Source organism: Triticum urartu, chromosome 1, assembly GCF_003073215.2.
Source record: "Triticum urartu cultivar G1812 chromosome 1, Tu2.1, whole genome shotgun sequence".
Taxonomy (NCBI): domain Eukaryota; kingdom Viridiplantae; phylum Streptophyta; class Magnoliopsida; order Poales; family Poaceae; genus Triticum; species Triticum urartu.
In genome coordinates, this window is record NC_053022.1 from 275,158,266 (window position 1) to 275,170,977 (window position 12,712).

Below are 12,712 nucleotides of genomic sequence, written 5' to 3' on the forward strand. Positions count from 1 at the left end.
CTATAGGAATTATAAAACTGCCAATATTACGAGAGAGGCGTTGCAGCAACCGGGCTTCACTGCTCTCTATATTTGAACACTTTGAAATTCGGGTTTTTGAAGTTTCAAAAAATGTGAATTTCTTTCTGGGGATACATATACACATTCCGATTACACGCATCAAGTTTTGGTACAAATCTCGTTTTGCTTTAGGCTATAGGAAAATAAATAAATTTCTGAGAGTATATAGGATAAAAAGGGTGCCATTTATGTCAGAAATTTCTCTTTTTTGTATTTCCTAAAATACAAAGTATTTCTTTTCCATATTTTTACCAGGCTTTAGGAATATGCGTATGTATCCACATATTTATTCTCAGATTTTTTTGAGTACCAAAAGTGTGTTTTTGAATTTTTTCAAATAACAAGAGCAGTGGAGCTCGGTAGCTGCAAGCACTTTTCGCAATATTACTTGCTTTTGCCCTTGCTTGAAAGGTCGGCGCAGAAGAATCAAAATATCAATTTTAATTCTCCGGTAAGAAAAGCAAAATATGTTTCATAAAACATGGCACAGATATATATTGGCAACTCCATGTCCATTTGAAACAACAAATACGATGCACCCTCTTCGTCCGGTAATACTTATCGGAGAAATGAATGTATCTAACGTCTTCTTTGGATTGGAGGATACATTCAATTTTTATCCGTTCCTCCGACTGGTATTTTCGAACGGAGGGAATAGAAGTCAAAATGAATGCTGGCTAGGATAGCCTTTTCTGCTTCCCCGCATCGCTCGCTCGAGCGGCACGGGTGGCCGCCCCCGTGCCCAATCAGGTTGGCGCTTCCCTTCCACCCTCTTCCTCGCTGTCACCGGAGGAAACAGCCAAGCAAAGCCCTGGGCGGCGAACGGCCGTGGCGGTGGGGATCTCTCCCCCGCAGTCGGCGATGCATATCTAGGGTTCGAGGCGGGCCACTGATCTGGAGTAGCAGCACTCACGCGGGCTGGTGGCGCCATGGTGAAAGGGTGGTCGCGCGGGCGGCGCATCTGCTGCAGTGGCCAGATTCGGGTCGGCGGTGGTGTGGGTTGGCATGGCGACGACCATGGACGGGTTCACGAGAGTTGGCCTCCTCAACGACGATGGCACGCGGCTCTTCTTCCACAGCGGGTCTATCAAGCTAGCAACTTGTCTTCCCCTCCTTACCAGGCTCGGTCTCTATAGTTTTGACGGACATTGCTGGGAAAATCCCCTGCGGCTACGGTTGCGGACAACGGTAGACTCATGCGGGCATTGTCTCCTCCTTGGAGGCATCGTCTTGTCCTTGGTTGTCCCTTGATCGGGCACTAGGTAAACCCTAGGTCCAGTTCATCGGGCAAGGCGTTGGCGCTGTGGTGTCGTCCCCACCTTGGAGGCATCGCTTGGGTGCCTATGGTGTCTGCTGGAGCGGGAACAGGTTGCTTCGTCTGTTTCGGCAGCGGTGCTTGGGGCGACATGTTACTATGGTATGGTTGATGTTGTGGACATGAGCATTCCAGGCACTACGTACACCATCGCCGGCACCTATTGAGCGGCATCATCCTCAGGTCCGATTGTTTCCTGTTGTCCACTTGTCGATCCCCTAGGCGCTAAGGGTGGAGGATGTGTTGATCCAGTCTTGTCCGAATGTGGTCGTGCTTCCAAGGTGTCTGGCTACGGTTTGTGACGCGGCCTCCGTGCTATGTGTTCTACCTCGTTATCATTCATGGCTTGGGTTTGCACAAGGCGAGTGGTGTGTCGTTTGTTGTTGCGGTGGTGTGGTTGCTAACCTCTTGGTTTAGCGTTGTATGCCGAAAGACTTTGTTACTGATGCACCTCTCCATGGTGTATCCTTGAATGCTAGCAAGAATTTAAGCTTCCGAAATCGATGCTTGCTTGAGCTCTAGTCGCAGTGGTACGCAAGATTTTCTGTATTCCCGTAAGAGAGGGAAAAGGAAAATAAGCTCATTTTGCCAACAGTCCACAAGAAAAGAAAACAAAATAAGCATTAGCGCCGAAAAATTAGAAGTTGTTTTGAAGCATGCATTGGGAAGACACAGATATTGGGTCGGATTGTCTTGAACTTATTGAAGCATGCGATATTGGGTCGGATTGTCTTGAACTTATTGAAGCATGCACTGGGAAGACAGAGATATTGGGTCCTAATGCACCAATGCCCATGGAATTTCTGGAATTTGGTTCAAGCACTGTCCAAGGGAAGATGATGGATTGGCTCATTTTCTGGCCTCTCCTATAGAGCTGGAAAAATACTCTTGTTTCTTTTCCTTCCTTTGTTGTTTTGAATCTAGATGCAACTTTTATATTGGTTTGTGATTTGAGGAATGCTTGGTGTAGATTTTGTTCAATTAGTGATTTCTTGTGTTTCGTGTGAGTTTGCTTGTTCTTCGTGAAATCCCCCTCCAATCGTGAGATCAAAGGACCTACACAGCCTACCATCACCTATGAAGATGTAGGGAGACATGCGAGGAGCAGCGGCACAGATCAGCCTCCAGGAAGCTGATGTCAATCCATAAACACGTGCGACTAAGAGAGCACTCAGCAATCTCATCCACAAAATTCGTGTATAAGTTTTGCGTGAGATCTTTTTTGGGTGTGTCTAGGGCACATCTAGATGTGTTTTAGTTATTGCACATCTAAGTGAGTGAATCAAGCATAGAAAAGAAAAGAAAAAGAAAAAGCAAATATCCACACGAATCTCAATGTATGATCAATGACATCCAAAACATTAACGTGTGCATCAAGGGCGCTACCTCGTGATGGCCACGTCCGTGATCTTTTACTGTGCCGAACAAGAGAGAAAAAAATGAAAACGCATCCAGCGATGAAAACCCTAGAGTATTGTTTCCCCAAATCCCGCCGACGCACGCTCTTCCTCCCGTGCTCGTCCTCCCTCCTCTCCACCTCCACGCCCATGCTTCCCCACATCCCTCCTCTCTTCCACCTCCTTCCCGGATCTCCACCATAATCCCCACCAGCGCCACCCACTCGTCTCCTCCTCTCTTCTACCTTTATCCCCCTTCCTGATCTCTATATCTGCGGCGACGCGAGGGAAGCGGCAGTGACGGAGACGCTCCGGTGGCGGCGCGGGAGCGGCTTATCCGGGCCCTAGTCTGGGGGTTCAGTTCCAAGGCACCGATGGTTTTCTTCGTCTACGATGCCGGGGCGGAGCTGGTGTTCCAGTCCATAACTATTCCAGCCACCGGACGCTCGGCGATGGGGCGAGGTGGTGGAAGCATTGGTGATGGAAGCTGATCGTGCGGGGTGGTGGAGCAGCGGCCGCTCGCCGGGGCACTGTCGAGCAGGAGCACTGCCATGGTGCCGCCTTTTCTCGTTGCTGAGGATGGTACATGCTTGAGCTGAAGCACGACGCTGGCCCACGGTTGGAGACTTCTGTAGTTAGTTAAATGCTATTTACTTGAATTCAGATTGTTGTTGCACTTCCTAGCAACTTATTTTGTTTCCTATTCTCTCAAATCATGTTGCTCATTCTTGATCATTCATGATTTAGAGGATATGTTGGTAATCTAAATGCTATATATATGTACTGTTTCATCAACGATAAATCTTGGTCCTTGGATAAATTACAGCAAAGCTTCGGTTACTTGGAAAGAATCATGAATAATGTTATTTTTAGCTAATACTAGATAAGAATGTTTTTGCTTGACTGCAATTAAAATCCCTAGGGGCTGATATGATCTTCATAATTAGTTTATTAATAGGTTTGAGACACCAAGATAAAGTTTCTTTCGGGCCTTAAGCAAGACAATGAGGACAAGTCTACGTAGACAGAGCTTGTCGCTTCTCTTAAGGTAACAACGATGACTTCCCTTCATTAATCATTTTATAATTCTATAATTTCAGATACAATCAGAAAGCACCTCACTGTTAACTAACGTAATCTCCATTAGCTTATTTTATTTTATGAAATGAATCGCCACAACTTTCTTAATATTTCCTGAATTCTGTATTGCATTTAGTTAGATTTAAAGTGATTTGTTCTGCTCTTAAAAAGAAGAGGCATTCAAACAACTATACGTATTTCAGTTGGAATGATTCTCTGTGCAAACATTGATGTTTAGATAGTATACTTCACTGCATCTAAATATCATTCTTTTGTTTGAAATTCGGATGCTACACCAAGGTGATAGAATCACATACTCATTTCATATTCCTGAAAACTAAAAAGTGCGTGCGCGCTATTTGGACATCTCGAGCGGCCGCTCTGTCACACACATGCATGTGTATTTTTTTTGTCTCGTAGTGCATGTTGGTGTTGGCATTAAATGTATTCATACTAGTCCCATTAGTTAGAGCAAACAGATCCACGTACTTTTATTTCGGGATTTCAAATTCTTTTAAAGCCGTATCTTTTAAACCACACTTCAGAATTCAGTCATGTTTTCACTGTTGGATTCATCGCGACGAGATCTTTGAAACTCGATCCCGCATGGATATATTTCGACGAAATTTTTTTGATGCCAATTTTAGTGCTATATTGTGCAACTAAAATACTGCATTGTGCAACTTTAGCACTACATGGTGCAACTTTTTTTAAAATCAGTTGGCTTGTAATTTATTCTAATTGTACACACATTGATGTTTTAGTTGGCTTATAATATAGTCTAGTTGCACACACATTAATGCTTAGTTGCCAGAAGGACTAGTTGCACACACATATGCTCAGTTGGCTTGTAATTTAGTCTAATTGCACACATATTGATGTTTAGTTGGCAGGACACTAGCTGCACACACATATGCGTAATTGACGCCGCAATGCAGTCTAGTTGCACACACATTGATATTTAGTTAACAGTACTAGTTACACACATATATGCTCAGTTGGCGCGGCAATGTAGTCTAGTTGCACACACATTGATGTTTAGTTGGCAGGACTATTGACACACACATATACTCAGTTGGCAAGGGAATGTAGTCTAGTTGCACACACATTGATATTTAGTTGACAGAAAGACTATTGGCACACACGTATGCTCAGTTGGCACGGCATGTAGTCTAGTTGCACACATATTGATGTTTAATTGGCAGGAAGACTAGTTCGTCGAAACATACCCATGCGGGATCTAGTTTTGAAAAACATGTCGCGAAGATTCCAACTGTGAAAACAGATCGCAATTCTGATGTGCGAATTAAAAGTTATGTCTTTTCAAAATTCTGAAACCACAAATAAATGCATAGGAGAATAAAGTGCATGCACCGAAAGATATGACTGTGTTGCTATTTAATATGTTGCAGGAAAATGGATTAGACGAGAAAGATTTTCTAATTAGGAGAAGGGATAAAATAATTTCTTAAATAACCGGCCGCTCGTTAATCATACTGGACGGCTGGGCGCCGGCTAGACGCGTCCTTTCATATTAGGTATCTCAGAACTCACACAACAAGTTCCGCTATTGCTGTTGTCACTCCGGCTGATGGAGAGAAAATTGGATGAGCTCTTCCTTTGGATCATCTCCTTATATTGGTTAGTGAAAAGTTGTTCCTATTGCCGCTGCTCACCTTGCTGCTGCTCCCATGGATATGGAGCTCGGGGGAGAGGGTGCGCCGCTGCTTCCCATCTACCTTGCCTGATCCCGACCGCCGATGCATGACACCCCGTCCTCGCCTCCGCTGGATACAGGGATTCGTCCGTGTCCTCATGACCCTTGCACGGAGGCCACTATGGAGAGCCCCACGAAGACCATGACCACATGCACAAATGGGGAGGGGGGTTGCCCTCGATGATTCAAATCAAGAGCACCACCACCATCACCACAACAAGATCCAGCGCCTGCTACCGGAGGAACTTGCCGAGGAGGCAGATCGCTTGGCGTTGGTTCCGTCGATCTGGAAGGTTATATATTTTCCTGCACATTTGCTTCGTTTGACTATAGAGATAGATGTAAGATGCTCCAAACAAAGCAATACCCTTTAACTGCGATACAATGCTTTTTATATCACAAATAAATTTTAGGACAATACCTTCTAACTACATAAGCTGTTTTCCCAGTTACACTCCATGGAAATTATGTTGTTGTGTGTGTGTGTGTGTGTGCGTGCGTGCGTGCGTGCGTGCGTGTGCGTGTGTGCGTGTGTGTGCGTGTGTGCGTGTGGGTGTGTGTGGGTGTGGGTGTGTGCGTGTGTGCGTGTGTGTGTGTGATATGCAGGGAGCAATTTAAGTAGCTTGCTGCAGATGTTGTTCGGTTGGGAAACCTATGCAGATATCCGAAATGGTACAACTTGAATCAGCATTTCTTAAGGTTGAAGTCTGAACCCACACATCAGAAATACTCTAAAGAAGCAGCAGCATCCAGTCTGGATTGAGTGAGGGAGGTGAGGTGCCTGACGCACTATGAAACAACACTGACAGCTAAATTGACAATTTTAGTAGGGGTGGTAGGGGGAGTTTTCCATTTGCAAGCATCTGGTAATTTGATTATTGATGGTGTCCTGCATGTTGTCCAAGGAAAATCAGATCACAAAGAGGTGAGAAGATGGTTCTACAATGCTCGACCAGATAGCACCGACCTGGACAGTGAGGCCATTCATGTACATCATCTTATATTCTCCTTTGTTTGTCCTGTTTTCCCCTGAGTATGTGTGTAATGGAACTATGGAAGTGCTTATTTGGACAATGCATATTGGAACAAAATTGATCTGTCTCTTCATTTCGTTTTGCTTTGCCCTCCTTTTGCAAGTATTTGTATTTCAAGATCATGTGCTAGCTTGTTCCTAATAAAATTAATCTTTCGTTTTTGTTCAGGGAACATTTAGATTATGTCAAGAAGGTTGATAAACAGGCAGGAACTTATTTGCACCGATGCCATTCCTCGCAAGAAGTTCTAATTAGTATTCACCAGGTATCTTAAGTTTTCAATGTAAAAACGTCAGAATATCTTTCCAAATTGTGGTTCCTACTTGGTTTAGTTGAGTCAGAATGTAGTTCTCATGCTTTCTTATATGTTTGTGTACTCCATCTTTCTAGATGATATTCCCCTTACCTGAGAAGAATATGTTTCTTTCCCGGTTTTCTTACATGCTCTCTGGTCATTACATTTGTGTATTTCCGTTATTATTAGCAAAATGGCATTCAGATTCTATTTGTTTGCATCACAACCAATGTCTGTAATGAATGCTTGCAATGGAGACGTCATTAAGAATGATGTTGAAGTTTGCCTTTGATCCTAAATCACTGGATGTAGATCCTTCAATTTGTTTAAATCCGAGAGATACGATGTTATTCTTCGATTAGGTACAACTCACTTTCTGTTCTTTACATATTTGCGGAAAAGAAATTCTTAGTTCACCATGTGTTCGTGTTTTTGCCTCTCGTGTTCACTTTTGTAAGTCATTTAAGACAGCTGAAATTGAACTGTTTTAAGTGTTGTCCTAAATGTCTAAAACGTCTTACAAAAGTGAACGGAGGGAGTAATTTAATCAATTTTGTGTATGATGTTGTCTGAAACTCTCATCTTTATTCAAACAAATACCTGACTTCTGTGAGTTCTATTTGTGTGTGGCACTACTGTATTCAAATCTAAATCTTTAGAGGTTGCAAGTACATCATGTTTTCTTTGTAAATTGTCATGAGTCTATGAGTTTCTTAGCGATCCTTCCTTGATTTATAACCTTGGATGTAAATTATATTTTTAAGTACACAGCAGTATATACCTATGGTTAATTTTGAAGAGTTGTGGCACATGATGCAGGCTATGAGACCAAGCTACGCCTCCCCCGAGTAAGCATATCAAAGCTTGTCTAGGACATTGAGGCAAGTTCTCTACCCGGTGAAAATGCTAAAAGGTGACTCATGTTCCTAGAGTATTTCTGAATCGCATACGCTTCCAATCTGTTAATTTAATTTTACTGATTAGCGGTACAACCTTCCAGATCATTTCTGTCGCTAGAGCTCATCGACACGTCTCAAGACGATGTTGATGTTGTTATCTGCACCAGCGACAACGACGGTGAGCACACAGCCCACATCAAACAACCTACATGCGCTACATATGTCTCGCAACAACCAGCAGCCTAGCACCCAAGCCTCTCCTTCCGGCTTTTGCCCTAAAGGATCTAAAATCTTGGCAAGAAACCAAAATCGGATCATCATCTCCGCTACATCATTTGTGGTGACAAGGTGAAGCTCTATCAACAGCATGTTGACAAGCTAGAGCACCTCATACATGCTAAAGAACCCATCATACCATAGTACATCTGCCTCATGAATAAGACATTTGCAAGACAGGATGAGTGGATGGTGACTATCTCCTCACTTTATCTTTCCATTGGACATAAAATAACACCCTGCTGAACTTCATAATCATATCTTTCTCCAATCTGCAGTTGTTCTCCATTAGTTTCACCAATGAGCACCTCCTAGAGTGCATTGGATCAGATCTGGATGACCTGTCAATCAAGTTTAGAAGCAGGAGCATTCACAACATCGCTCACATTATCACAACAACTGATGGCAGGCGATGATTGCCACAAACTAGACAGATTTTTCACGACGCTAACAGGACGGCAAATCATCTTATGTTTACAAGGTTGCACCATCACATGATGATTGTTACAGTCAAATTTCCAGACCTTTACAAACTAGCGCACTGCTCTCTAATGATGGATAAATCTCCCGCCTCCTTGTATAGCTTGTCTATCAAAGGACATGTATCCATATACATCCGTGTCAATTCACGCCGTCATACTGTACTTTTGGACCAACAAAGCCTAGCCCAAAAAATAAAAAAGACAGTGGAAGGGGCGCATCTCATCTGGCACCGCCCCAACCATTATTAGAAGAAAGGGTCTGGAAGGGTCACTTGTTAATCTGGCACCGCACAACAAACAATCAGGCGGGATATCAAGGTATTGTGTAACTTTATATGTAGTAATCTGGATAGTTTAAATTTATTAGAGCATAAATATATTAATAATTAATCTATAGTACTTTATATTGTTATAGTTGTTTATAAATATATTAACATTACTTCATATATAATATTGATGTTCAAGAATAATTAGTTGGGGAAAACAGACAAATAATTATTAGTAATTCTCTATTGCCATGACATCATAATTATGGCAGTTAGCATAGTAACTTTGACACTTTTTAGATACACACCAACCTTTCAGTTTACTCAATCACATCAGCATATTGTGTTTGAAGTTTGCTTATATGAAAACAGGTGTTGAATTTCCTTGTTGCGTTTTCTTTTGATTTATCATCTGTCAGATTTTTATCTTTTTGATATTTGCATGGATGGATTTGAACTTCATTCTTGCTAAAAGCCTCTATGCAAGTTTGTTCGAGATACTTGTAGAACAAATCAACAAGTCCCTTTTAATTGGCAAGCGACGAGTTGGGAGGTCAATCAGTTTCCCCCTACATCTGCAAAGGGATGCGATGGATTTGCTCTCAGCGCCGCCTCCATCCCTGAACCATCTTTGTCACATGCAACAGCCGACTTATCTCGGTGCGGCGGGAGTGATTCTTTAAGGAGATTGAGACTCGGGGTGACGAGGCACAGAAGCAACACGATGACGACGCAAAAAAGTCACAAGTCGGTGGCTCCCACGGCTTTACGTTGGCCGCCACATTGATCGGTGTTCTGTTTTTTTTTTGGTTTTTTGTTTTTATTATGACAAGTGTCCTGTTTTTTTGGTAAATTGCCTTGAACGACTGCAGCTTGATGGATGTCCACGAACATAGCTGTTTGCTGATCCACTTTGGAGATGCCCTAATTTCATTGTATTTGAGCATCATTTATTTAGCTCTTTTGAAATTTATATTGCAACTTCTTGTAAAATGCCATGCTCATGTGTTACCAAGATTGCAAAAAAACAGCTGAAATGGGCTTGCCAACCAGGCACCGCCCCAGCTTCCTTTCTGGAGGCGCCACAAGATGACGCCTCAACCCCTAGTAGAACTTAGATGTGCAATACTTATGACACATCTAGATGTGCATTAGCAAAACTGATCTTCTTTATAGCCGCCATACTGCACCACGAGCTCAACTCACAGGCATCTCGGCTTTTTCCTGACAACTCATCGAAGCTTAGATTATGTGTTACAATGAGCAAATTATAGTGGATTTGCCGGAATTTTGATAAAGTGGTGGTTTTTTACAACTCAGCGATATCGCTGGCTACTAAACCACCCACAATCGGGAAGCCCTTTATTTGCACCAAAAGAGAGCGCAAAGCATTTAAATCTCTGAAAGAGTACCGATCTGAACGCTTGGGACTAGCACTTCCGTCAGACCCCATGAAACAATCTGCTTGTGGCCCAAACAGAAAAATCAATCAACCCGTATTCATGCCAATGAAACGTTAAATGAGCGTGAAATGTCACCAATTCGACCCTCCTGCACTATCTACTACGTGTGGTCGGTTAGACACATTTTGTCACACCAAAACTGGACTAAAACGGTGTTAGGTATTTCAATCATACATACGTAAGACTTGCAGACGACCACAGGTAAGAAAAAGAAGAAAGAACATATAACAGTGTAGTACAAACTACAAACATAACCGGCTTCTACTAATGCACTGCGGATATTGGTCTCAACGACAGAAACAAACAAGAGCGCAACATGCAAAATTAATTCGATCCAGTAACACCTACCTAAATTAGAAGACACTATCGTAATGTACACAAACCAAAACATAACTACCATGGGCAAACCCAGTGGTACTAACCAGCAATAAGAAGAATTATACAGCACACTAAAGACATCACAACATAATTCTTGTTGTTGTTTAATGGAACGGAAGAAGTATGTATTTCAAACATACATGCCAACAGCGCATAAAATAGGCGGGTGGTAGTGCAGCCTGAATTTTGTTGCTCTGCTATTGATTGTGTGAGAGCTCAACAAATCGACACGGCAGAAGGAGCAGGCAAACCAGGCAGACGAGCAAACAGGGCAGACGACCAACAAAGGGTATCGTGTGAGACTCAACAAAACCACACGGCAGAAGGAGCAGGAAAACCAGGCAGACGACCAACAAAGGGTATCATACCTTACCACAAACACAGAATCAAAGCGCAAAACCTGAATCAGGGAGGATCACAAGGCTAAGAAACACCACAACAGTTTAGTATCAACATCAGCGGTTTCTAGTCAATGCACAGCAGATAGTAGTTTCAGCAACGGGAAACCAGCAAGAGCACAATGTAACAAAGCAAACCCGTTCAATGGGGATTTTGCTAAGGAGTCGAACAAGAAAAATATGCACATGACCACAACCAAATAAACAGCAGAAAGCCCTACACCTCGTTCGGTTAAACCAAATACCAGCCTGACCTACAAGCTATCCTCTGTTTGCATTGCAGGGCAGAACTATAATCCCAGTGCAGGAGTCGTTCCTTGGACACTATTTCCTAAAGCCAGTTAAAAGAAACTCATAACTAATTCAATCATGTAAACTTACCTAAATTGAAAGACACTATCACAGCATAACAAACCAAAATATGTGCTTATGAGAACAAAAGCAACAATCGATGGTTTTATATAGCAGCACTAATCAGAAAACAATTGTACAACGCACTAAACCCATCACAACCCTAGAAGGCATGTACCACTACTGAACGTTATTGGTATGTTAGGACAGAACATCGGCCTACATATTGCAAGTGTTGGAAGATCATGACAGTAAATACATATATAATTAACAATAGATAGATAGCTCATAAATCAATCAATCATCGAGTAACGAGCATAAACTTCAAAGCTCAACAGTAATATATCGAATCACTTCAGATAAACGATGAGATAAACAGATCATGTTCACCATACGCAGATCAAAATACCTCGAACTTAAGCTCTGAGTTCAAAACATCACTTGCCACAAGTAACAGATCTAATAATAAAACATGTAAAGATGATAGGGGTACGACGACGACGATGCGGAGGAACCTAGGCGCGATTGCCACCGCGGGGTCCGTTGAAGGGCTGGCGGTAGGGGGCAGCGGCAGAGGTGGCCTCGGGGGCGCGCTCAACGCCGGGGAGGTCGGCCATGCCGAGGAACGCCAACATGTCCATGGTCTCCTTGTCGACGCGGATCTCGTCGACCTCGAGCGCCGACTTCTCCGGCACGAAGTCCATGCGGCGCTCACGCTCCTCCTCCTGCAGCTTGAGGGAGATGCCGCGCACGGGGCCGCGCTGGATGCGGCGCATCAGATGGGTGGTGAAGCCGGCCACCTTGTTGCGGAGGCGCTTCGACTGGAGGATGGAGACCTCCTCGAGCACCTTCTTGTTGGTGTGGAAGTCGAGGGTCATCCGAGAGTAGTACTTCTCGATGACCTGGCGGGAGGTCTTCTTCACGGTCTTGGTGCGGACGCGACCCATGGCTGCGGCTGCTCCGTCTCCTTCTCCGGCGGCGGCTGGGCGCTGGTTGGTGCGGGGTGCGGCGGCGCGAGGGCAGGAGGAGTAGGGTTTGGGGGCGACGGGAGGGGAGGAACTTCTTATAATGGGTACCGGCCGCGTGGGTAGCTAGGGTTTCGGCGTGGAGGACGGATGCCAGCCGTTCGTGTTGCGATGGGCGCACAAGATCGTGATTGCCTTTGTTGGGCTTCGCATTGTTCGGAAGCTCTCTTCTGTACTCATTTAGGTTGATTTAGGCCCATTAGATTAGAATAGAACTGGACTGGAATCGTATCAGGCCATGTCTAATCAACACTTCTTATCTCCCTTTCCCTAGGG

General features: G+C 43.8%; 1 protein-coding gene across 1 annotated transcript; it reads right to left on the minus strand.

Moving 5' to 3' along the window:
- Nucleotides 1-11,734: 11,734 nt before the first annotated feature.
- On the minus strand, nucleotides 11,735-12,456 carry LOC125507535 (40S ribosomal protein S17-4-like). The gene has a single exon (XM_048672090.1). It carries the CDS (start codon nucleotides 12,356-12,358, stop codon nucleotides 11,927-11,929), a length of 432 nt encoding a protein of 143 aa, XP_048528047.1. The 5' UTR covers nucleotides 12,359-12,456; the 3' UTR covers nucleotides 11,735-11,926.
- Nucleotides 12,457-12,712: the final 256 nt, after the last annotated feature.

Bases quoted from the DNA above. Each gene is read 5' to 3' on its own strand.
- LOC125507535 (XM_048672090.1), bottom strand. From the start codon at position 12,358: ATGGGTCGCGTCCGCACCAAGACCGTGAAGAAGACCTCCCGCCAGGTC.